The 27755-nt window shown below is 41.0% G+C and overlaps 1 protein-coding gene across 3 annotated transcripts in view; it reads right to left on the reverse strand.

Annotated features, from left to right (window-relative positions):
• RCBTB1 (RCC1 and BTB domain containing protein 1) overlaps positions 1 to 27755 on the reverse strand; it is a 75433-nt gene that overhangs the window by 21128 nt on the left and 26550 nt on the right. For 2 of the 3 annotated variants that reach the window (XM_036250340.1, XM_036250341.1), the window contains exons 4-9: positions 20514 to 20680; positions 17482 to 17640; positions 9155 to 9262; positions 8619 to 8761; positions 7456 to 7646; positions 645 to 771 (exon numbers count right to left, since the gene is read on the reverse strand). In XM_036250340.1, the coding sequence (XP_036106233.1) occupies positions 645 to 771; positions 7456 to 7646; positions 8619 to 8761; positions 9155 to 9262; positions 17482 to 17640; positions 20514 to 20680 (895 nt within the window). Of the gene's footprint in view, positions 1 to 644; positions 772 to 1205; positions 1292 to 7455; positions 7647 to 8618; positions 8762 to 9154; positions 9263 to 17481; positions 17641 to 20513; positions 20681 to 27755 lie in introns of those variants that run through there. The other variant, XR_004958140.1, reaches the window with a different exon arrangement.

Here is a 27755-nt window from a genome sequence, read left to right on the forward strand (position 1 = left end):
GTAAGAAAGAAAGATCTCTTATCCTTTGAGATGATATGGAGGGACCTGGAAAGTATTATCCTAAGCAAAACAAGCCAAGCAGAGAAAGACAAATATCACATGATCTCACTAATTTGTGGAATATAATGAACATAACAGTCTGAGGAAAAGGGTAGACCCAGAGATATGGAAGTAGGTTACAGACAATCCTCAGAAAAGGGCACGGGGGTTGGGGGAAGAGATAAACCATAGAATTATATGCATGTATGCATAACCAATAGACATGGACAACAAAGCTGGGGACGGTGCGGGGAGGGATGGGGAGGAGAGTGTCAATGGGGGGAAAAGGGGAAACATCTGTAACACAAATAAATTAAAATAAAAAAACAAATCAAAAAAATTAATTAATAAAAGAAATAAATGAAAAATAAAAGCAATATAGACAAATACTCATAATACTATATTATGCTTTTTCCAAAAGGCACATGTGTGCAAATGCATGCATGCAAATCTCTTCAATAATCTCTGCAAAAACATTAAGTTGTGTCATTTCTTTCTACTGCCAAGGCTGTTTCTTAACAGTCCCCATTTTATGAAATAACAAAGGAACAGATAATGTAAAAAGAAAGTGAGGTTATTGATGTCTCAAGCTCATGCAAAAATACCTGATTTTCAAAACAGCTTTATGGACATGGATGTATTTCCCATCAATTCGAAATTTTAGGTCAGCAGTTTCTGGACTGTCAAATTCTTTTTTCAGTGACTCTGCAACTGTTAAAAAGTCTTCATGCTCTGAAGGCAAAAAACACATTATTAATACAGAAAGCTCAGGAAACATACTCAAGATTTAACGGACTTCAAAAAGATAATCATTAGCCAGATGGATTTGATTTTTTTCAAAGTTCATGCCTTACTTGACAAATCAATTTTATAGTATTAAAATAAGTATCCTGAGTGTATAAACTACCAAAACTACATACTGGGAAAGGCCAAAAATCAGTCTTACATACTAAGTTAGTCATTAAAAATGCATTTTCTTAAAGAAAAAGTTATAGGTATCCCATGATTACATAACTACTTGTTCAAAAACTTCAGTAATTATTTTCTAGTGCTAAAAACGTACCAATTTGCCTTGACTGAAACACTAAGAACACCTCTGCTGTGTTTTGGGGGAGTTTCAAGGGGTTACTATATTCTACTCAAGGAGTCCCAAGAAACAAACTCACCATTAAGTGGTAATGCTAAGCAGTCATGTTCTTACGCAGAGAGACCCCTTTTCCTCGGTATTTGGAATCTAAACATCCCTCTTACCCTAAGAATTAATGTACAAACAATAATCCTTACAAATCTATCTAAAAACAGAGCAAATTTACTTAGCAATGATGTACACTCAAAGGAAATAGTTTTACAAAAACATGATCTCATTGCCTGATGAGAAGGAGAACTGCTGTTAGGATTACAGGTATATGTAGGTAGATGTGTTATTGTCAAGAAAAGTAAAAGTACAAGTCCATGTAACACTTTGTGTTTTTTATGCATGGACAAAGGAATATAAGTAGAAGGCTAACAGGGAAATAATAAAGTTCCAGAGACCTACATCAGCACTGAATATACTATGGACAGAGACAGGTTGTGACTGCCCACAAGAATGACTTAATGAAATAATTGAGCTATGCGTCTCAGGAGCCTGGTGTTACCAGGACAATTCTTAGAGGAAGGACAACTGCTAAAACCTAGGCTGAAACTTAATAAATGAACTTATCCATGAGCTTTATTATCAGAATCTCCCAAGGAAATTGTCATTTGCCCGAGCTCCGTTACCTTAACCTACAGACACAGAACATACACACAATGCAGAGAGCTCTCTTAGCCACAAAGGCAAAGTCAACAATCTCTCAAAAATCAGGCCTTCCCTGACCCTATAACCTAGATCACAGGTGAATAAAAGAAAAAGAAAGAACTGAAATGGACAAAGAATCCAGGAGTCTAAATTGCTACCCCATCCGTCCAAAAATCAGCTTCTTATTAGTGCCTCAACTACTGCATCTAGTTGTAAGGGTTGAAATAACCCTTTCCTCCTCTTGGTTTCTGGCAGCAAATATACTAACTCCTTTCAGAGATTAAATATTCTTCTGAGGTGTGAATTCACCATCTGACTTTCTTCCTATCGCTCAGTTGAGATAATAAACTGAGAGGAAAACACTTCTCAATTAATATGTAGAGAGAAAGAAGTCATCTAAGAAATATATTCAATGACCACATTTTCCCCAAGCTTAACATTAAAAAATGTTGGATGTTCGGAAAAGGATGCCTTTTTGGGATCATAATTTTAAGATGCAAAAACCTGGGAAGCTTTTTATAAACAGGTCCAGGTAAAGTATTATGTGGGATCTGAAGATATGGACAGAGTGCTTTAGCTGTGACACATGTGTGATTATGGCCAAACAGTCTCATTCTGTGAACTAAATTTTTCTTTTTTTAAACTGAATTTATTGGGATGACATTGGTTAATAAATTATATATGTTTCCAGTGCATAATTCTATAATACATCATCTGTATATTGTATTGTGTTCACCACCCCAAGTCATCTCCTTCTATTACCACTTATCTCTCTATACCCTCTTCTACCTCTTCCCACCCTCTTTCCCCCTGGTGATCACCATACTGTTATCTGTATCTTTGAGGTTATTTGTTTTTCGTATTTTTTAAAGGAATAGTTTGATATTTTGAGAGAGAGAGAGAAATATCAATGTGAGAGCACAACATCAATCAGCTGCCTCCTGCACCCCACCCCCAATTGAGATTGAGCCTGCAACCTGGGCATGTGCTCTTGACCAGGAATCAAACCAGTACTTCTGGTGCATGGAATGACACCCAACCAACTGAGGCACACTTGCCAGGGCTGTTTATTTTATTTTATTTTTTATTATTGTATTTTTTAGTATTGTATTGTATTTTTTAGTATTTTGTATTGTGATTGTATTGTGTTGTGTTGTGTTGTTTAATCCCTTCACCTTTTTCACCCAGCCCCACAAACTTCCTCCCCTCTGACAGCTATCAGTCTAGTCTCTATTTAGTTCATTTATTTTGTTCATTAGATTCCACACATGAGTGAAATCATATGGTACTTGTCTTTCTCTGTCTGGCTTATTTCACTTAGCATAATGCTCTCCAGGCATCCATGTTGTCACAAAGGGTAAGATGTCCTTTTTTATGGCAGAGTAGTATTCCATTTCATAAATGTACCACAGCTCTTTTATCCACTAATCTACTGATGGGCACTTAAGCTGTTTCCAGATCTTGGCTATAAATAATGCTTCAGTGAACGTAGGAGTGCATCTATTCCTTCTGATTGGCATTTTGGGATTCTTAGAATATGTTCCCGGAAGTGGAATCACTGGGTCAGAAGGCAGTTCTATTTTTAACTTTTTGAGGAAATGCCATACTGTTTTCCACAGTGGCTGCACCATTCCGCATTCCCACCAGCAGTGCACTAGGGTTCCCTTTTCTCCACATCTCTGCCAGCACCTGTAGTTTGATTTATTGATGGTAGCCACTAATGCAGGTGTGAGGTGATACCTCATTATAGTTTTAATTTGCATCTGTCTGATGATTAGTGACACTGAGCATTTTTTCATATGTCTCATGGCCATCTGTATGTCCTCTTTGGAGAGGTGTCTATTCAGGTCCTTTGCCCATTTCTTTCTTTCTTTTTTTTTCTGTTAATCCTTACCCAAGAATATTTTTTCCATTGATTTTTAGAGACAAGGGAGGGATGGGAGGTGGGGAGACAGGGAGGGAGAGGGGGAGAGAGGGAGAGAGGGAGAGAGGGAGGGGAAGAGGGGAGACGGAGACGGGGAGAGGAACATCAATTGGTTGCCTCCCACACATACCCCGACCAGGGCCGAGGATTGAACCTGAAACCCAGGTACATGCCCTGGACAGAGAATCAAACCCATGACCCTTTGGTGTGAGGGCCAACACTCTAACCACTGAACCATAGTAGCCAGGGCTGCCCATTTCTTAACTGGATTGTTTGTCTTCCTGGTGTTGAGCTGTATAAGTTCTTTATATATTTTGGATATTAACCCTTTATCAGATGTATCATTGGCAAATATGCTCTCCCATTCATTGGATTGTCTTTTCATTTTGTTGATGGTTTCCTTTGCTATGCAAAAGATTATTTGTTTGATGTAGTCCCATTCATTTACTTTTTCTTTTGATTCCTTGCCTGAGGTGATGTATCAGAAAAAATATTACTATAAGAAATGTCTGAGATTTTACTGCCTATGTTTTCTTCTATGATTTTTATGATCTAACTTTTTCTAATCACAATATTCACTACAAAAAAAATGCTATTATAAAATATCTGAAAATGTTCAATTTGTTTCACTTTAAGTTGAGCAGCAGCTTAACTCTTCTTAAACATACCCTTACCTACAAGACCATAAAGACTGGTCACCTGATGGTGGGACACATCCAGCTGTCTGACACAGCTCAGTATGACACATATGACAAGATTAGCCTTCAATATCAATTGCTAAGCAACCCAAACTCCTTGGTTGTTTAGAGTTACATTAATGTTCAAATATGAGGCATCATGACCTATTTATTTCCTCTTCATATTAACAAAAGAATAACTCAGAAGAAATACATTGGCAAAAAGGCAGAAATGAACAAGAAATAAAATAAAAATATTAAAATCTTTTAACGGCTACATAGGTTTATGACATCTTTTTTTTTTTTTAATCCTCACCTGAGGATATTTTTCCATTGAGTTTTAGATAGAGTGGGAAGGAGGAAGGGGGGAGAAAGGGAGAGAGAAGGGGTGGGAGGAGAGGGGGAGAGAGAAGGGGTGGGAGGAGAGGGGGAGAGAGAGAGCGAGAGAAAGAGCGAGAGCGAGAGAGAGAGAGAGAGAGAGGGAGAGAGAGAGAGAAACATAGATGTGAGACACAGCAACTGGTTGCCTCCCACATGACCCCAACAGGGGCCAGGGATGGAACCTGCAACTGAGGTATGCCCTCGACCGGGAATCAACCCTGAGACTCTTCAGTCTGCAGGCCAGTGCTCTCACCACTGAGCTCTCACCACTGAGCTCTCACCACTGAGCTCTCACCACTGAGCAAAACTGGCCAGAGTGCCTTATGACATCTTAGTACTTTTGATCAATAATGAACTCTAGTAAAGAAAACAATATTCAGCCCTGGCCGGTTTGGCTCAGCGGTTAGAGCATCGGCCTGCGGTCCGGAGAGACCCGGGTTCAGTTCCCGCTAAGGGCATGTACCTCGGTTGCAGTTTGTCCCCGGCCCTGGTTGGTTGTGCGGGTGGCAGCCACTCGATGTGTCCCTTTCACATCGATGTTTCTCTCTCTCTCTGTTCCTCTCTCTCCCTCCCACTCTACCTGAACAAAAAATGGAAAAATATCCTCGGGTGAGGATAATAAAAAAAGAAAACAATATTCAGATTATGGGCAGATTGTGTAACCAAAAATCACCCTAAATTCCACCACCCTTTATAATACCACTATTTTGATAACCTTCTAAAATAAAACTATTTGAGATTGATTGAAAGAAAAAGAGAGAAAAAAAGTAAGGATAACATATCACCTTAAAAACCACAAGTTCTTGTGCTGGCTGGTGTTTCTCAGTGGTTAGGGCATCTGCCCACACACCAGTGTCACAGATTCAATTCCCAGTGAAGGGCATGTGCCTGGGTTGCAGGTGTGAACCCTGGCCCCAGCTGGGGTCATGCGGGAGGCAACCAACTGATGTGTCACTCTCACATTAATGTTTCTCTCCACCTCGCCCCCCAACTCCCTTCTTCCCCTCCATTCTCTCTAAAAATCCATGGAAAAATTATTCTCGGGTAAGGATTAACAACAACAACAAAAGTACTTCAGCTATTTTAAAAATTCATTTTTGGTTCATATTACATTAAATTTTGTAATAAATCTAGTATAACAACAAAAGTACTTAAGAACAGGTTACTCAAACAAATATTTGTACCTGAATGCTCATAACAACATTATTCACAATACTCAAAAGGTAGAAACCATCCAAATATCCATCAACAGATAAATGGACAAATAAAACGTGGTATAAAGCCCTGGCCAGTTTGGCTCAGCGGTTAGAGCGTTGGCCTGCGGTCTGGAGAGACCCTGGTTGGCTTCCCGCTAACGGAACATACCTTGGTTGCAGTTTGTCCTCAGCCCCAGTTGGGTCGTGTGGATGGCGATCACTCGATGTGTCTCTTTCACGTCGATATTTCTCTCTGTCTCCTCCCCACCCCACCCCACCCCCGCCCTATCTGAACAAAATAACAAAAAATGTCCTCGGTTGAGGATAAAAAAAAAAACACGTGGTATATAGCCCTGGCCAGTATGGCTCAGCAGTAAGAGCATCACCTGCGGACCAAAGAGTCCCAGGTTCAATTCCGACCAAGGGCACATAGCTCGGTTGTGGTTCGTCCCCAACCCCAGTTGGGGTTGTGCGGGTAGCAACCAATCGATGTGTCTCTCTCACATCAATGTTTCTATCTCTCTCTCTCTTCCTCCCTCTTTCCCTCCAGCTCTATCTGATTAATGTAAAAATATCCTCGGGTGAGGATTAAAAAAAAAAAAAGTGGTATATACATACAATGGAATATTATTCAGCTATAAAAAGAAATGAAATACTGCCCTGGTCAGTGTGGTCCAGTGGTTAGAGTGTTGGCCCACGCACTGGAGGGTCATGGGTTCCTGATTTCTGGTCAAGGGCACGTACCTGGGTTGCAGGTTTAATCCCTGGCCCCAGTCGGGGTGTGTGCGGAAGGCAACAAATTGATGTGTTTTTCTCACATTGATGTTCCTCTCTCTCTTCCCCCTCCCTCCCTCCATTCTACTCTTTCTAAAAACCAACAAAAAAATATCTTTGGGTGAGAATTAACAATAAAAAAAAGGAATGATATACTAATACGTGCTACAACATGAATGTACCTCAAAAGCATTGAGTAAAAGCCAGATACCAAATGTTGCATATTGTTATCCCATTTATATGAAATATCCAAAATAGGTAAATGCATAAAACAAAAATCAAATTGGCCATGGAGGGGGTGGGGAGTGACTGCTTAATAGGTACAGGGTTTTCTTTTAGGGCGATGAAACTATTTTTAGAACTTGGTATCAATGGTGGTTGCACAACACTGTGAATGTACTAAATGCCTCTGAATTGTACACTTTAAAATGGTTAATTTTATGTATATGAATTTCACCTCAATTAAAATGAGAGCACTTAAAAGAGGAGAAAATAATTAATCCATATAATGCTTCATAACATATCATTTTATTATGCAAATCTAATTTGGGGAAAGATATTAAATTTAATGGAAAATAAAACATTCTAGAATCTAAAAATGCCCACAACCAGGAAATATGCAGAAAAACTGGTCAGCTGACAGGACCATTCTTCCCAGGTGGAAGTGGCCCTGAGCTTTCTTACCTACAGACAGGAGGCGCCAGGAGACCGCGGGAGTGGCAAAGCAGGCAAACACGTCGTCGGTGCAGGAGAGGTGGGTGAGGTGAGGCAGGATGACAGACTGGCCCCGGCACTGGCCCCACATGTACACGTGCCCGCCCTGGGTCTTGGCAGCAGACGTGTGGGCAGAGTGGCAGGCTGCAATCTCTACTACCCTGAAAAATTTTAAGAAAAATTGATGTCACTTCTGTTTGGAACAGCTCAAAAAACAGCTCAAGACTGAGAGACATTAGCTATCATGTCCTATAGACAAAAGCAAAAGATCAGAGCAAGAGTACTGTGTTTCTCCCTTTTTGGGTGCCCCATTTCTCATCCTAACCTCTTTCTAAGATAAAAAATACAATAACTGTTGGGCAAAACTTGGAAAAGGGGACTAAAAACCAAAGTAAATGAGGAACGTGAACTCTGACAAAATGTCCTGACAGTTCTGGGGGCTTAAAAAATTACTGTCTTCAATATACCATTTCCTTACAAATACAACTTTTTCTCTCACCCACTACCACAGCTCAGAACACTCATTAGAGGCTGATAAGCACTGGTCATGAACTCTGAACACCCGAAGCCAAATGGACATCAAGCCAAAGTTACTACATTTCTCAGTCTGCTTCTTAGGCAGGGCCCCAGAATCAGAAGTGAATATTCTAAAACTTAATAGGTAAGACCTCGCAATTTGGCTGAACAAACAGTAAACATTTATTTCAGCAACACACATTATATCAAATCAATATTTAAACAGATAGTGTCCTTTCAAGGGCAGATTTTATTTATTTAAAAGTTGTTTTAGTTGGCTCAAAGGAAAAGTTTGTACTTCAACATGGTGACAGACCCTTTTTCACTTTGAATTTCAACATGGTGTTATACCTTATTTTACTTCCCTACTAAATGGGCAACAAGAAGTCTGGAGGAATCATACCAGAATGCATTAATGTCTGTCAATTAGGGGGTTATTTTAGAAAGCTGCATAAGAATCATATGAATTTCATGTTCATTCTAGTTGGTACACAAAATCTTTGTTCAAAATGAGAATGTTAATAAACAGTTACAAAGCCAAACACCACAGCTCCAGCACACACGGCCCCAAGTCCACAATGCACACACGATCCCACGACATAGTACAGCCAAGTTACCTTTCTTTCTCCACCATGATGTGTGTTGGGCTTAGCAGGTTATTTTTATGGCCAGTTCCCAGCTGCCCATACGTGTTAGCTCCCCAGGCATACAGCAAGCCCTCATCTGTTAGTGCTAGAGTGTGTGCATAGCCGCAGACAATCTGCAAGTAAATTTAAATGGTTACCATAAACAGGAAGACAGGAAGGACAGGGAAAACATCTACTTAAAGATTACAGCCAGCTTCTACAGAATGCCAATTCATCATCAGGTGTGGGTTAACATTCTCTGAAAATTAAAAGAGCATTAGAAAAACCTAAACCTGAAACTACTTAATTTTTCCAATCACTTTTTTTTACTTGTCAAGACTGATGTGCCACGACCATGGTGTTCCTTCTCATCATCAGAATTTAGGGAGGATATAATATTAAATGTGAAGATGTAGGCACAGAGTATTACTCAAAAAGATGTATTGAAGAGTAAATCTCCAATATTCCTCCAAGTCAGAGAAGGGAATATAGATGGAGACCAGCAGCTAAGAGTCCACCACACATACCTGGTTCACACACACGCTGTGCAAAGCTGCCACTCTCACAGGGGTCAGCTGATTGACATTGTTTCCCAAGCCTAGCTGACCGTTGCCATTGTAACCCCAGCCATATACCTTAGAGAGAAAAAGGGAGAGAATGAGCTTTTAAAAGTGCTGGTAAGAGGGAACAGATAAATCAGTTATACTTTGTTACTTCCAACACCCATATTCTACTCTATGTGACCCTATACTGATCTCCAAATAGAAGATGTTTTAGGGGTGGGGAATGAACAAAATTTGGCATCAGTTCCTACTCCATAACTTACTAGTTAGACAACCTTGGGCAAGTCATTAATCCTTATTTTATACACGAGGAAGCTGAGGCTCATTAATAATTATTAAGTACCTACCATATGTCAGGATATTGTGAAAGGTACTAGGAATACGTCTTTAATCACAATTTAATACGGAAGATGAACTATGAAAAAGTTCTGCAGCCAAGTGGAAACTGCTATAATAGAGATAGAATTCAGGCACTATAGGAGCAGAGAGGAGAAAGACCTCCAGAAAGTGGAGAGTTAGGCAGGGCTGAATGACGGATGCGTGAAGGCACTCCAGGGTGAGGGCACAGAATGTGTTGGAGGCAGGTTCAGAAGACAAGTAGATGGGCCTGGCTAGACATGTACGAATTAGTGGAAGGTGAGAAGACTAGAAGGACAGGAAAGGGCCAAGGGGATAAAGTAACAAAACACATACCAGAGAAAGTGGACTGCTTCTATGGGTCTTTCACTGAAATATTTCTAAACAGAAATTAACATGCTTAAATTTTCATTTTGGAAAGATCACACTGGTTGCAACATGAAGGGTTACTAGAGTGTGTACGAGAAGCAGGAAGACCATTCGTCTTTCATAGGCAAATAGGTGAGCTCTGATGAGGGTCCAAACCAATGCAGTGGCAGTGGGACCAAGAGAGAGGACACTGGGTGAGAAATAAGTAAAAGAGGAAGATGTGACAGAATGTGATGGCCCCTCAGATGTCGGCTGAAAGTAGCAGGGCTGGATACAGGTTTGAGAGGAGTGCTAAAAGTTCAGAACAGCCAGTCTGGGACATAGGAAAAACTATTGATCAGGAACAACAAAGGGTCTAGCTCAAATTAGAAACCCAAAATGTGTGGTGGGCACCATGCCCCATGGCAATGCAGGGTAAATAAGAATTGGCTGGGGCATCTTTTTTTTAACTCTCACCGAGGACATGCTTATTGATTTTAGAAAGGAGAAGGGGGGGTGGGGAGAGAGAGAGAGAAAGCTCAGTGTTAGAGAGAAATATGGATAGGTTGCTTTCCCGTACAAGCCCTGACCGGGGATCAAACCTGCAACCCAGGCATGTGCTATGATCAAGAATCAAACCTGCAACCTTTCTTTGTATGGGACAATGCCCAACCAACTGAGCCATATCAGCCTGGGCAGCTGGGGCTTTTGAGGACAATGTGACAGAGGGGAAAAAAGGGACATGGACTTTTGAGTGCTAGCAACAAATGGTTAAAAAAACACTTTCAATACCAGAAGTGCAACAGGCTTAAACTTTCTGAGAGAGAAATGTGGCAACAGACATTGAAATTTTGAATGGTATACTCTCTGACCCAGAAATCCTATTTCTGAAAACTTATTGTATAGAAATACTTGCCTAAGTGTACAAAGAATAACACAGAAAATTAATACAACATTGTTTACAGCAAGAAAATAATAGAAACAATTGAAATGTCCATCAGAAGGCCTGAGGAAAAATGGCGGCGGAGTGAACGGAGCTACACAGACCGTCTCCCAGAACCAAACTGGAATTACAACTATAACACAGACAAATCGACAGGAAAAACCAACAGAAAAGCAGCTTACAAGGACCATACAACAAGGGACACTGACTCCATCCCAGTAGGCTTGCGAAGGTGCGAGGCAGGGAGCCCACGGTCGGCAGCTCGGCAGCTCGGCAGCGGCCTTATCTGGGAGCAGCGCCCTCGGGTCACACTCCCAGGCGGCCCCACAGCGCAGCCCGGACAGAGGCTGAAACAGCCACAGCCACTCACCTTGGGCTCCGGCGGAGGGAGGGCGGACTGGACTGGAACTGTGTCGGGACACTCGGGGTTTGGAGGGCGCTCAGAGCTTTGGCTGAGTGCAGCCACTCAGGACAGTGGCCACATTGCTCCTTCCCAGGGCTCTGAGGAGAGGCAGCAGCCCCTCCCTCAGAGATCCCACCCCACCCTGTGGGCCATTGAAGTGCTAATTGAGGCTCACTAACAACCAGCATCTGCCCCACCCTCGTGAAAGCCCCTTGGCTCAGCACCAGAGGGAGTTTTTCAATCAACTGACAACCCAAAACTCATCAAGTAACCTAGACTGCTAGCCTCCAGGCAAAAAGCTAGAGGATAACAGTACCTTTCCTGGGCTGGCAACTTTAACCAGGAAAGTAAGACTTGACAGTGGTGTACAACGTGGGTCCTCCCTCGCTCATCTAAACACAGGAGAGGGAGCCACAAACAGCAGAACACCAACACCCACAGGGAGAACTTGACAGGCTCCAAAGCCCACAGTGATAGCTAAAATGGTGAAACACAGAAACAGAAGCCAAATGAAAGAGCAAGAGACCTCCACCGAAGATGAGATCAATGTGGAGCAATTAGGCATGTTAACAGAGCTAGAATTCAGAGCCATGATCTTAAGGAAGCTGAACAGCATGAGTAAGAACAAAGAGACACTGAAAATAAGCCAATTGGAAATTAAAAACCAACAAGAAGAGATAAAAAATGACATATCAGAAATGAAAAACACATTGGAAGGTATAAAAAGCAGAGTAGAGGAAGCTGAGGACTGGATCAGTGAATTAGAAGACAGGGTAGAAAAAATCAACCAATCAGAAAAACAAAAGGAAAAAACTATTAAAAAACAGGAAGACAGCTTAAGAGAACTATGGGACAACTGGAAATGTAATAATATTCGCATCATAGGAGTCCACGAAGAAGAAGAAAAGGAGCAAGGGATAGAGAATATATTAAAAAACATAGTGAGAGAAAACTTCCCTAATTTGGTGAAGGAAGAAGGCATTCAAGTTCAAGAAGCACAGAGAGTCCCAAGTAAGAAGAACCCAAACAGGCCCACACCAAGACACATAGTAATTAAAATGCCACAAATTAAAGACAAAGAGAGAATCCTAAAAGCAGCAAGAGATAAGCAACAGGTTACCTACAAAGGGAACCCCATAAGGCTCTCAGCTGACTTCTCACAAGAAACACTACAGGCCAGAAGAGAATGGCATGAAGTAATCAAAGTCATGAAAAACAAGAATCTGAATCCAAAACTACTCTACCCAGCAAGGCTATCATTCAAAATAGAAGGTCAAATAAAGAGCATCCCAGACAAAAAAAGGCTAAGGGAATACATTAGCACCAAACCAGCACTCCAAGAAATGTTAAAAGGACTGCTGTAATTAGCAGTAGAAATGGGAAGAAAAATAGAACCACACTAAACAAAAATGGCAATAAATAAGCACATATCAATAATCACCTTAAACATAAATGGATTGAATGCTCCCATAAAAAGACACAGAGTAGCTGATTGGATAAGAAAGCATGACTCATCTATATGTTGTTTACAAGAGACCCACCTCTCAACAAAAGACTCACATAGGTTGAAAGTGAAGGGATGGAAAAAAATTTTCCAAGCAAATGGAAAGCAAAAAAAAGCTAGGGTAGCAATTCTCATATCTGATAAAATAGATTTCAAAATGAAGACCATAACTAGAGACAAAGAAGGCCACTATATAATATTGAAAGGATCTATCCAACAGGAAGATATAACCTTGATAAACATATATGCACCCAATATAGGAGCACCAAAATATATTAAAAATCTTCTGGAGGACTTCCAAGGAGAAATCGATAATAATACAATCATAGCAGGGGACTTCAACACCCCATTGACAGCACTGGATAGATCCTCTAGGCAAAAAATTAGCAAGGAAACAGAGACTCTAAATGAAGCACTAGACCAAATGGATTTAATAGATATCTACAGAGAATTACACCCCAAAACTACAGAATACACATTCTTCTCAAGTGCACATGGGACATTCTCAAAGACAGACCACATGATAGGACACAAACTAAATCTCTACAAGTTCAAGAAGATTGAAATCATATCAAGCATCTTCTCAGATCACAATGGCATGAAACTAGAAATCAATTGCAACAAGAACATACAAAGACATTTCAACACATGAAGGCTAAATAGCATGTTATTAAACCATGAATGGGTCACCGAAGAGATCAAGGAAGAAATTAAAAAATTCCTGGAAACCAATGAAAATGAACACACAACAACACAAAATCTATGGGATGCAGCGAAAGCAGTTCTGAGAGGGAAGTTCATAGCACTACAGGCCTACCTCAAAAAACAAGAAAAATTTCTAATTGACTGTCTAACCTCACAACTTAAAGAATTAGAAAGCAAACAAAAAGAAAACCCCAGAGCAAGTAGAAGGAAGGAAATAGTAAAGATCAGAGCAGAAATAAATGACATAGAGACCAAAAAAACAATTCAAAGGATCAATGAAACAAAGAGCTGGTTTTTCGAAAAGATAAACAAGATTGATGGACCCTTAGCTAGACTCACCAAGAAACAAAGAGAGAGAACCCAAATACACAAAATCAGAAATGAAAGAGGAGAAGTAACAACCAACACCATGGAAATACAAAAGATCGTTAACTTCTACGAACAACTATATGGCAACAAATTCGACAATCTAAGCGAAATGGACAAATTTCTAGAAACACACAGTCTCCCAAAACTACTCCCAGAAGAGAGAGAAAACTTGAACAGACCAATAACAACTAAGGAAATTGAAGAGATAATCAAGACTCTCCCAGCAAACAAAAGCCCAGGCCCAGATGGCTTCACGGGGAAGTTTTACCGAACATTCAAAAAAGAACACCGCCCTGGCCGGTTTGGCTCAGCGGTTAGAGCGTTGGCCTGTGGTCCGGAGAGACCCGGGTTCGGTTCCCGCTAAGGGCACATATCTTGGTTGCAGTTTGTCCCCAGCCCTGGTTGGGTCGTGTGGGTGGCAACCACTCGATGTGTCGCTTTCACGTCGATATTTCTCTCTCTCTCTCTCTCCCTCTCACTCTATCTGAACAAAATATCGAAAAATGTCCTCGGGTGAGGATAAAAAAAAAAAAAAAAAAAAAAAAAAAGATTAAAAAAGAACTAACACCTATTCTCCACAAACTCTTTCAAAAAATTCAAGAAGAAGGAAGACTTCCAAACACGTTCTATGAAGCCAGCATAATTCTAATTCCAAAACCAGAAAAAGACACTACAAAGAAAGAAAACTACAGGCCAATATCCTTGATGAACATAGACGCCAATCCTGAACAAAATATTAGCAAATCGGATCCAGAAATACATCAAAAAAATTATCCACCATGACCAAGTGGGATTCATTCCAGGGATGCAAGGCTGGTACAATATTCGCAAATCAATAAACGTGATACACCACATAAACAAAATGAAGAATAAAAACCACATGATCATATCAATAGATGCTGAAAAAGCATTCGACAAAATCCAGCATCCATTTCTGATAAAAACGCTCAGCAATGTAGGAATAGAGGGATCATATCTCGACATAATAAAGGCCATATATGAAAGACCTACAATCAACATCATACTCAATGGACAGAAACTAAAAACATTTCTATTAAGAACAGGAACAAGACAGGGATGTCCACTTTCGCCACTCTTATTTAACATTGTACTGGAAGTCTTAGCCACAGCAATCAGACATGAAGAAAAAATAAAAGGGATCCAAATTGGAAAGGAGGAAGTGAAACTGTCATTATTTGCAGATGACATGATATTGTACATAGAAAACCCTATAGACTCCATCAAAAATATACTAGACTTAATAAATGAATTTGGCAAAGTAGCAGGATACAAAATTAACGTCAAGAAATCGACGGCACTCTTGTACACCAATGATGAACTCACAGAAAGAGAAACTGAAAAAACAATCCCATTTACCATCGCACCAAAAAAATTACGATACCTAGGAATAAACATAACCAAAGAAGTAAAGGACCTATTTACAGAAAACTACAGGTCATTGAAAAAAGAAATAGAGGAAGATATAAAAAAGTGGAAGCACATACCTTGTTCATGGATTGGAAGAATTAACATCATTAAAATGTCCATACTACCCAAAGCAATCTATAGATTCAATGCAATCCCCATCAAAATACGACATATTTCATAGAACTAGAACAAATACTTCAAAAGTTCATATGGAACCAAAAAAGACCCCGAATAGCTACAGCAATCTTGAAAAAGAAGAACAAAGTAGGTAGGATCACATTACCAGATATCAGGTTATACTACAAAGCGACTGTAACCAAAACAGCCTGGTACTGGCACAAGAACAGGCATATAGACCAGTGGAACAGAACTGAAAACCCAGAAATGGACCCAAGGCAATACGCTCAATTAATATTTGACAAAGGCGGCAAGACCATACAGTGGAGTAAAGACAGCCTCTTTAATAAATGGTGTTGGGAAAATTGGACAGCTACATGCAAAAAAATGAAACTAGACCATCAACTTACACCCTACACAAAAATAAACTTGAAATGGATAAAAGACTTAAATGTGACCCGTGAATCCATAAAAATTCTAGAAGAAAATGTAGGCAACAAAATTTCGGACATCATACGGAGCAGAATTTTCACTGATACATCACCTAAGGCAACAGAAATAAAGGAGAAAATGAACACATGGGACTACATCAAACTAAAAAGCTTCTGCACAGCAAAAGAAACAAACATCAAAATGGAAAGGCAACCCACTGTATGGGAGAACATCATTGCCAATGATGTATCAGATAAGGGGTTAATTTCCAATACATATATATAGAGTGCTCATACAACTCCACAAAAGGAAGACAAAGAACCCAATTAAAAAATGGGCAGAGGAGCTGAATAGACACCGCTCCAAACAGGACATACAAATGGCCAAAAGACATATGAAGAAATGCTCAACATCACTAATCATCAGAGAGATGCAAATTAAAACAACAATGAGGTATCACCTCACACCTGTCAGAATGGCCGCCATCAACAAATCATCAAACAACAAGTGTTGGCGAGGGTGTGGAGAAAAGGGGACGCTAATACACTGCTGGTGGGAATGCAGACTGGTGCAGCCGCTATGGAAAACAATATGGTGCTACCTCAAAAAATTAAAAATTGAACTCCCATTTGACCCAGTGATCCCACTGCTGGGAATATACCCTAAGAAGTCTGAAACACCAATCAGGAAGAATATATGTACCCCGATGTTCATAGCAGCACTATTTACAATAGCTAAGATCTGGGAACAGCCCAAGTGTCCACCAGTAGACGAATGTATAAAAAAGTGGTGGTACATATACACAATGGAGTACTATGCAGCAGTAAGAAAGAAAGATCTCTTATCCTTTGAGACGACATGAAGGGACCTGGAAAGTATTATCCTAAGTGAAAGAAGCCAAGCAGAAAAACACAAATACCACATGATCTCACTTATATACGGAATATAATGAACATAACAGTCTGAGGAATACAGTAGACCCAGACACATGGAAGTAGGGCACAGACTGACATCCCTCAGAGGAGGGGATGGGGGGTGGGGGGTGGGAAGAGATAAACCACGGAACTTATATGCATGTATGCATGACCAATGGACATGGACAACTAAGCCGGAGACGGGGCGGAGGTGGGGTGGGGTGGGAGGTGCCAATGGGGTAAAAAGTTAAAATATCTGTAACAAAAAAAAAAATGTCCATCAGAAGAGCTCTAGATGTGGGTCATCCATATGTGCAGATAAATCTTGGAATTTAAAAATCCACACTGAGGTCCTGGCTGGAGTGGCTTAGTTGAGTTGGAACATCATCCCATACACTAAAAGGTAGTGGGTTTGATTCCCAGTCAGGGCACATACCCAGGCTGCAGCTTTGATCTCTGATTGAGGCATGTGCAGGAGACAACCAATCCATGTTTCTCTTTCACACTGATGTTTCTCTTTCTCTTTCTTTCTTTCTCTCTCTCCGCCCCCCCCTTCCCTCCCTTCTCTCTAAAATCAATTTTTTTAAAAATTCACACTGAGGAGCAAACATTCTCTAGTTACCCTTCAGCCAGTAACCAGTCAATTACCAATGAAGCTATTAAAACAAAGCATTGTTCCTTCCATGATCTAATACAAGCACCTCATGAAAAAAAAAGACATTTCACTAAAAGAAGAGGTGGGAAGAGAAGGGGAATGCAGAGAGAACTCACCTGACCATTGTCCAGAACAGCCATGGATGAAGTCTGACCACAGGCAATGCCTACCACCCGCTTAATATGTAAACAGTTTGTAACTTTGCGAGGAGTTGGTTGATTTGCTGTAGATCCTGATCCCACCTGGCCACAGTTGTTATAGCCCCAAGCAAATACCTATACAAAAGAAGGTAAAAAAAAGAAGGGTGAAAATCCTACATCTAACTATAATAATAATCATAAAATAGAAATAAACCCACTTAACAAAGTACTTACAATGTGCTAAATGGCTCTATGTGCTTTATTGCACTAACCTATTCAATCCTCATAGTAATTCTCTGTAAGGTGACCCTTGGATAGACATCCCCATTTTATATATGGAAATGGAAACGCAGAGGTTAAGTGGCTTTCCTGAGGTTCCAGTTAGCAAGTGGAATTCGAAGCCAACACAGTCCAGCTGTGCTCCTCACCACTATGCTGTATTGCCTCTATAATTATGGCAGCTATAAATGTGTTTTAATCTAGCATCAATTAAAAATGAAGTATGTGCTACGTAAGCATCAGTGGCATGAAAAAAATCAGCTTAACTCTTTGGCCATAAATATTCTTTTTTTTTTTTTTTCATGGAACTTTTCAAAACCATACTGTGCTTTTTCCCTGTCTTACTAATCGCCAATACTGGACATTCATAACCTTTTCCAATGACTCAGGACCATCATGATTATAATTATTAATTGTAGTTCCATGTCATAACATGGTAATGCTCACAAGTACTACGGAGACATTTGTCCCTAAAGAAATGACACCAGGCTGTTAGTCTGTTCTTGGTAATATTTTCTCTGAGTTCTCATTTGCTGTCTGCCAGCTCCAAGCAGCTCCCCTTCTCAACTGCATCCTGCTTATTAGTTTTGGCCTGTGATCTGCCATAACCTGAAAACCAGACTTCTAAGGGAGAGAGATAAAAATGATCTCTAAGCTAGTTAAAATCTAGTAACAAAGGTGAAAAATAACCAAAGCATCACTTCTGGTTAATTTCCAACTGATTCTATCAAACATGGGTGTGATCAGAGAAGAGAATTAGGGAAAGGGAAATGTTGGCAGTAGAGGAAATAACTTCTACACTAGGAGAACACTTCCTGAAAGTAGATTAACTACAATATCTAGTATAATAATGCAAATACTTAACGCAATTATACAAAGTAACATGTGCTTAAGGTAAAAATTACTGGGAATCTAGACTGTACAAGTTACCAAGTTCCAATTTCAATACTCATTCTTCTGGTTCTTCTCAAATATCCCAGTTCCCTTGCAATACAGCTGCCTTTTATTTTTAAAATGGGGACTATTGTTCTACTAACCAAGAAGCAGACTAGGAAACAGTGCATTCCGGGGCATAAGGACTATATGCTAGCCTGGCCTCAGCACATCCCAGCCATGAAACCTTGATCTTCCTGAGCTTCTTCATGCATAACCCGTCCTACTTAGTAAAATTACTGTAACACCATTGAAGGACTTTAAACAGGTAACATTATGATCTGATCTGTGTTTTAGAAATCACAGGAGGCAGAGCATATTGGACAGGTACACCAATGAAAAAGCTATGGAATAAAAGAGACTATAGCAATACTCCAGGCAGATGACAAAGCCTGATTTAAGGTTATGGAGATGGAGAGAAACAAAATGATACGAGATTAAAAGTAGAATCAATAGGATGATTAAGCTTTAAGATAAGCCTGGAACTTGTAGGGTAAACAAGTGGTACAGTTCCTACTGGAATGTTGATAATGTTATTTTCTATGACATCATTACATTTACTGAAAAACAAAATACATCTTAAGAGATGGGGTCATTAAAAAAACAGTACAGAGCCCAGCCAGTGTAGCTCAGTGGTTGAGTATCGACCCATGCACCAAGAGGTCACAGGTTCAATTCCCAGTTAGAGCACATGCCCAAGTTGTGGGCCTGATCCCCAGTGGGGGGCATGCAGGAGGCAGCCAATCAATGTTCTCTCTCATCGATGTCTCTTTCTCTCTCCCTCTCCCTTCCTCTCTCTCTAAAATCAATAAAGAATTTAAAAAAAAAACAAAAAACAGTACAGAACACTGTCAATGAATTTGTAATCTTAGCAAACAGCACAAAACTCAGCTTCCATAAGACTAAAGTGTATAGTCATCAAAAGGGTAACCTTGATCACATAATATAGGATGTGTTAAGAAAAAAAAACCGTTCCTACATTTTTTGGTACATACACAGGGCTATGTTCACACTTCACATTACACCAAGTGCAATATGGTCATTATTTTATTGATTTTTTTTAAAGGGAGTCACTTTCACAATAGTTAAAAGGTAGAAACAACTCAAATATCCATTGACAGATAACTGAATAAACAAAATGTGGCATATACTTACTATGGAATATTATTTAGTCTTAAAAAGAAAATTCTGACACATGCTACCACTCAGATAAACCTTGAAGACATTATGCTATGTGAAATAAGGTAGTCAAAAGGAAATGTATGATTTAACTCATATGAGGCACCTAGAATAGTCAAATTCATAGATACAGAGTGATTGCAAGGGACTCAGGGAAAAGGAAGTGGAGAGTTCAAGTTTAATGGGTACAAAATTTCAGTTTGGCATGATTAAAAGAGTTCTGTAGATAAATGGTGGTGATGGTTACACAACAATATGAATATAGTTAATGGCACTGAACTGTACACTTATAATGGTTCAGATGGTATATATTACATGTATTTTACCACAATTTAAAAATAAAGAACAGCCCTGGCCAGTTTGGCTCAGCAGTTAGAGTGTCAGCCAGTGGACCAGTGAGTCCCTGGTTCGACTCCAGTCAAGGGCATGTTACCTCAGTTGCAGTTCATCCCCCACCCTGGTTGGGTTATGTGGGAGGCAACAAGTCGATGTGTCTCTCTCACATCGATGTTTCTCTCTCTCCCTTCCTCCCACTTTATGTGAAAATAAATAGGAAAAAAAAATCCTTGGGTGAGGATAAAAAAATAAAAAATAAAGAATAAAATCCAGGCACTTACCTCTCCATCTGCTGCCAAGGCCACTGAATGATGTGAGCCACAAGCTACTTCAACCACTTGCTTGATCAAGAGATTGGTACAGACTTGGATGGGAGCAATGCCTTGGCTGGTTGTCCCATTCCCAAGCTGGCTGTATCCATTGTGGCCCCAGGCGTAAACAACTCCATCTATACAAGATGGCCACACAAAGAATCAGCTCTAAGAAGAAATGGTACCCCTGCATTTTCTTCCCCAGATTTTGCACAACTCATTCTCCAACCATCACTTCTTTCACACTGCCCTTCCTCCCTATAAAATAATCCTGATGGGGGGTAGGGTAGAAAATTGTTGACGAAAGGACTTGGTACTAACATAGAAAGAAGATCAATTTTGTGGTCAGAAATTAGCTTATACATACAACAATTAGACCTTCTAAACACTTCGAATCATCTCAACAGTTTCTTTGTCAGGTACTCAGCAAAAGGCAGAAGACACAGGAAAGCTCAATACTAATCTTTACCATCAGTTTACCAAATACCAAGTCTCAGGAAACAGGGGAGGGGGGTGGGTGTGTGTGTGTGTGTGTGTGTGTGTGTGTGTGTGTGTGTCTGACTCACAAAATACAGAGGAAAGAGGTGTACTTTTTGTATATACTATAAACAAAAATCACAGAGCTTCTCTCAGACTAGTGATGTAAAATCTGACTCAATTTTTTTTTTTTCATTTATCTCTCAGACAGAGCAGGAGAGAGAGAGAAAAAGAGTGAGAAACATCAATGCGAGAGAAACACGCTGAGTGGTTGCCACCCACACAACCCCAACGGGGGCCAGGGACAAACTGCAACTGAGGTACGTGCCCTTAGCGGAAACCGAACCCGGGACTCTCTGGTCTGCGGGTCGACGCTCTAACCGCTGAGCTAAACCGGCCAGGGCTGACTCAATTTTTTTAATGACTTTATCTTTTGGGGATTCTGATAGAGGTCACTTTTCTGTTATATGTCCTCTTTGGAAGTGTCAATGTCCCATGCATTTCCTCCTACAGCATGCTAAGTATCAAGAGCTGATATCCTAGAGTTACACACTTTTCTCATGTCTTTCCCATGCTAATAAAACATCCTGACTTGCCCTGGCTGGTTTGGCTCAGTGGTTAGAGTATTGGCCTGTGGTCCCGCGAGACCCGGGTTTGGTTCCCGCTAAGGGCATGTACCTCAGTTGCGGTTTGTCCCCGGCCCTGGTTGGGTTGTGCGGGTGGAAGCCACTCGATGTGTCCCTTTCACATCGATGTTTCTCTCTCTCTCTCTCTCTCTCTCTCTCTCTCTCTTTCTCTCTCTCTCTCTCTCTCCCTCCTTCCTTCCCTTCCTCCCTCCCTCCCTCCCTCCCACTCTATCTGAACAAAATATCAAAAAGTGTCCTCGGGTGAGGATAAAAAAACAAAAACAAAAACAAAGAAAAACATCCTGACTTTTAAGGACAATCTATGTCTGGCAACAATATCCAAGAGAGACAGCAAATCCAAGTGTTATTGGTAGGCTGCTGACTCACTGACAACAGTCTGCAAGCAATCAGGCACAGGTGCTTATACTTAAGTAGGTTTCTGACTATCTACTCCAGAGTAACTATAACCCAACAAAATCAGGGTTCTTTTCCAGGTAGTACAAGACAGATCTAGAGAACCTCTCACATGTGTCTCACAAGACTCCTTCCCTATTATAGAAATTGTGACAGAAACAATAGGAAATATTATATTAAGAAGGATAAGGATCAAGATTTAAAAAAAGACTATAAAGCCTAAAAAAAATCCACAATATAATGTTAAAGTTATATCAGGTGATAGAAATATTCAAACCTCTGAATATTTTAACTCCTAAAAGACAAAATAATAGATGTGAACAGATAAAAATATATACTTTGTTCTTGGACAGCAAAACTCAATGCTATAAAAATACTACCTTTTCTTTTGTAAATTTAAAAATGTAAAATAGCCCTGGCTGGTTTGGCTCAATGGTTGGAGCGTCAGCCTGTGGTCCAGAGAGACCTGGGTTCGGTTCCCGCTAAGGGCATGTACCTCGGTTGCGGTTTGTCCCCAGCCCAGGTTGGGTTGTGCGAGTGGCAACCACTCGATGTGTCCCTTTCACGTCGATGTTTCTCTCTTTCCCCCTCACACTCTATCTGAACAAAATATGGAGAAGTGTCCTCGGGTGAAGATAAAAAAAAAAAAAAAAAAGTACAATAATGCCCTGGCCAGTTTGGCTCAGCGGTTAGAGCGTTAGCCCACGGACCAAAAAGTCGAGGGTTTGATTCTGGTCAAGGGCACGTACCTCAGTTGTGGTTCAGTCCTGGCCCTGGTTGGGGTCATGCAGGAGGCAACCAGTCGATTAGTCTCTCTCACGTCGATGTTTCTCTTTCTCTCTCTCTCTCTCTCTCTCTCTCTCTCTCTTACTCTTCCTCCCTCCCTCCCTCCCTCTGTCTGAAGATAAATGAGAAAAAAAGTAACCTTCGGTGAGGATTAAAGATAAATAAATAAATAAAATAATGGTAGTAAAATGCTTGAAGTTACTTTCTGGAGCTAGAAAATTGATTACAAAATTCAACAGAAAGAATAAACAAGAATAGAAAAACCTTCTAAAAAAGAAGCAAGAAGACAGCTAGCTCCATCAGTTATTAAACCTATAAAAAGTTTCTAAAACTAAAATTAATAGTAAAACATAAACAGACAGATCAACCAATGGAATGGAATTCAATTTCTAGAAATAAACCAACTGTATATGGAAATAAAAACTATGTCAGGAATTCCAGTCAAGATGGTGGCATAGGTAAATGCGGTACTTACCTCCTCCCACAACCACATCAAAACTACAACTAAACTACAACACAACCATCATTCAGAACCACCTGAAATCGAACTGAATGGAAGTCCTACAACTACAACATCAAAGCAGAGACTGGTAGGAGGGGCAGAGGCACAGAGAGACTGGTTCCACACTCATGTGTGGCGGACAAAAATCAGGAGGGCACCTCGGCTGGGAAGGTCCTCCCTGAGGAGTGAGGGGTTCCTGTCCCACACAAGGCACCCAGCTCAGGGTTCCAGTGCCAAGAAGAGAAGTCCCCATAACTTCTGGCTGTAAAAACCAGCAGGAACTGAGGCTGAGGGAGGCTGAGGCTGAGGGAGCCCCAGGCAGCTCCTCTTAAGGGCCCGCGCATGAATTTACTGGGACTTGCTCCCTCTAAGCTGGGGCGGGGGCAGCTTGAAAGGCACCAGAGACATACAGGCAGCTTTCTCGCAGACAGACGTGCTGGCGGAGGCCTTTGTTCCTTTGGTGAGCCCTTCCCCGAATCACAGACAGGGGGCCTTCCCTGAACCACAGACAGGCGCCATATCTGGGACTCCAGCAACCTGGCTCACACTGTTTGCCGTGCCCTATTGATTTCCTGAGGCCCCGCCCCACCCAATTTCCGGGCCCACCCAAGCTGTTTCCAAAGGCTTTACCATAGGATTGGCCTGTCAAGGATCCTGCTTCAGTTTTCTAAAATCTCTCACACAAGCAGCATCTGGTCCCAGTGAGCCCCATACATCTCATTAAGTGGCCCCAGGCCTGGCACTAGAAGCAGCCAGCCCTGGTTCATAACTTGGCATTTCCTGGGCACCTCCAAGCACAGCACAAGAAGCAGCCATCTGCAGATCACTTTGTAGCTTATGCTGGGTGGCCCCAGACAGAACACAGGCAAGTGGCTGACCCTGCCTCAGAGCCAACACACCCAGTGGACAGCTTCAGACTACATTGAAACACCACCACCCAACCACCTCCACAAGTGACACACTCAGTGAGTGGACTCAGTGGTTACCAGAACCCTGATGAAGTAAGTCTTGCTCTGTGTGGTGGGACCCCTACATAGCTGATCCTCCCAAGGCAGTCAGAGGCCAGTGGCCAGTGGGCACAGCCAGTCCTTGCAGCTGATCAGCCTGAATAAATCCCTCCCACTGACATGCCAACAGCAATCAAGGCTCAATTACAACAGAAGGGTGTACAGTCCACAATAGGGGTACACACCTCAAGGGACCAGCTAGGGTGATCAGGGAGCCTGTGCCACTGGATCCTACAGGACACCTACAACAATAGGCCACCCTATGAAGCCTGGGAAACATAGCAACTCTACCTAATACATAGAAACAATCACAGGGAAGCACCAAAATGAGGAGACAAGAAACATGTCCCAAATAAAAGAAAAGAACAAAACTCCAGAAAAAGAACTAAACAAAATGGAGATAAGCAATCAATCAGATGCAGAGTTCAAAACACTGGTTATAAGGGTGCTCAAGGAACTTGGTGAGAAATTCAAGAAACTTAAGGAGACCTCTAAAGAACTTAGTGAGAATATCAACAACATAGAAAAGGACCAGTCAGAAATCAAGGATGCACTAACTGAAATAAAGAATAATTTACAGGGAATCAATAGTAGGGTAGGTAAAGCCAAGAAGCAAATCATCGATTTGGAATATAAGGAAGCAAAAAACACCCAATCAGAACAACAAATAGAAAAAAGAATCCAAACAAATGAAGATAGTGTAAGAAGCCTCTGGGACAATTTCAAGCGTGCCAACATTCACTTCATAGGGGTGCCAGAAGGAGAGAGAGAGAGCAAGAAATTGAAAACCTATTTGAAACAATAATGACAGAAAACTTCCCTAACTTGGTAAAGGAAACAGACATACAAGTCCAGGAAGAACAGAGAGTCCCAAACAAGATGAACTCAAAGAGGTCCACACCAAGACACATCATCATTTAAATGCCCAAGGTTAGCCCTGGCCAGTTTGGCTCAGCGGTTAGAGCATCGGCCTGCGGTCCAGAGAGGCCCGGGTTCGGTTCCCGCTAAGGGCACGTACTTCGGTTGCAGTTTGTCCCCGGCCCTGGTTGGTTGTGTGGGTGGCAGTCACTCGATGTGTCCCTTCACATCGATGTTTCTCTCTCTCTCTCCCTTCCTCTCTCTCCCTCTCACTCTATCTGTACAAAAAATGGAAAAATATCCTCGGGTGAGGATAAAAATAAATAAATAAATAAATAAATGCCCAAGGTTAAAGACAAAGGGAGAATCTTAAAAGCAGCAAGAGAAAAGCAGTTCATTACCTACAAAGGAGCTCCCACAAGACTGCCAGCTGATTTCTCAAAAGAAACTTTGCAGGCCAGAAAGGAGTGGCAAGAGATAATCAAGGTGATGAAAAGCAATGACCTACAACCAAGATTACTCTATTCTGCAAAGCTATCATTTAGAATCGATGGACATATCAAGAGTTTCTCAGACAAGAAAAAGCTAAAGGAGTTCATCACCACCAAACCAGTATTATATAAAATGTTGAAGGGTTTTCTTGAAGGAGAAGAACAAAAATATAACAATAAAATGACAATTAATACACATCTATCAACAATTGAATCTATAAACAAAATGAGCAAGCAGAACAGAAACAGACTCATAGAAACAGAGAACTTTTTGTTGCTTGCCAGGTGGGCAGGGGTTGGAGGACTGGGTGAAAAAGATGAAGGAATTAATAAGTACAAATTGGTTGTTAGACTGATGAACTTCAAAGGGAAGGGGGGAGGAGGGCAGGATGAGATAAACCAAAGAACTTCTATGCATATATGCTTAACCAATGGAGACAAACAATAAGTGGGAAAGGCTGGAGGGAGGCAGGATTGGGGAGGGAAGGGTCAATGGGGGGGAAAAAAGTGGGGACATCTGTAATACATTCAACAAAAATGAGTTAAAAAAAAAGCTATGGCCCTGGCCGGTTTGGCTCAGCGGTTAGAGCGTCAGCCTGCAATCCAAAGAGACTCAGGTTCAGTTCCTGCTAAGGGCACGCACCTCGGTTGCAGTTTATCCCCAGCCCTGGTTGGGTTGTGCGGGAGGCAGCCATTCGATGTGTCCCTTTCACGTCAATGTTTCTCTCCCTCTCTTCCTCTCTCCTTCCCACTCTATCTGAACAAAAAATGGAAAAATGTCCTCGGATGAGGATAAAAAAATTTCATTAATTAAAGAAAGCTATGTCAGTTGGGGGAAAATGGACTTTTTACAATTTAGATTAATTTAAGTGGACAGTCATACTGAAAAACTAGACTCATTCCTCACACCATATACCATAGCACCTCTCAATAAATCAGAAATTTAAATGTAAAAAAAACAAAACCATAGAACTAGAAAGAATAAATTAGTAAATTCCTCCATAACCTGGGAGTAGGTAAAACTTTCCAATAATACAAAATCCAGAAGCAATAAAAAGAGTAAAAAAAGTCTAGTTATAGTTTTGAAAAAAACTTTATATGGAATACCAGGAGCAAATAAAAAAAAATTAATATTGGGAAAAAAAATATTTGCAATTTATTTCACTAAGAGACAATCTCTAACATGAAAAGAGCTTCTAAAACTACAAAAGAAGTTCAGCCAGTATGGCTCAGTGGTTGAGCATTGACCCATGAACCAAGGGGTCGCCGGTTCAGTTCCCAGTCGGGGCACATGCCCTGGTTGTGGGCCCAATCCCCAGTGGTGGGCATGCAGGAGGTGGCCAATCAATGTTCTCTCTCATCAATGTTTCTCTCTCTCTCTCCCTCCCTTCCTCTCTCTCTCTCCCTTCCTCTCTCTAAAATCAATAAAGAAAAATTTTTTTAAATACAAAAGAAAACAAACGAGAACCCTATAGAAAAATGAATTGATGGTTCACAATTAAAGAAAAGTAAGGGTCTAAACTATATAAAAAGATGCTCAATCTCACTCATAAGGAGAAAAATGCAAATAGCTATCTAGTAGCAAGGTGACTCCAAATGGATCCATTTCATCTTGGAAGGAGCAACTATACTGACAGGAATCAACATATAACCCAGATATGGGTTTGCTACACACAGGGCCTCAGCCAGCACACTGTCTGAGGGTTTAGAGTATTTAATCCACTGACATAGGATTCCACAAAACATATCATCAGATCAAGGGGACTCCCTTTATAGCAAAAGAGGTGCAGCAGTGCTCACTGTCCTATCAAATATTGCAGCATCCAAAGGCTGCCTGCTGAAGATAGTGATGACAAGCTGGCTCAGCTTCCAGGTGACACTTGGTGGTCTTTTGGTGTACACTTGCCCAATAGTGACAGTAAACAAAGATGTGTAGAAGCCACGAAGAGTTACAGCATGGTCAGGGGCTCGTGAGAGTCTAGGTCACACAATGAGGTAAGCCACCCAAGCCAGATGCAGGCCAAGTGTGAAGATAATCTAGAACAGGTTCT

Source organism: Molossus molossus, unplaced genomic scaffold, assembly GCF_014108415.1.
Source record: "Molossus molossus isolate mMolMol1 unplaced genomic scaffold, mMolMol1.p scaffold_m16_p_9, whole genome shotgun sequence".
Lineage (NCBI taxonomy): Eukaryota > Metazoa > Chordata > Mammalia > Chiroptera > Molossidae > Molossus > Molossus molossus.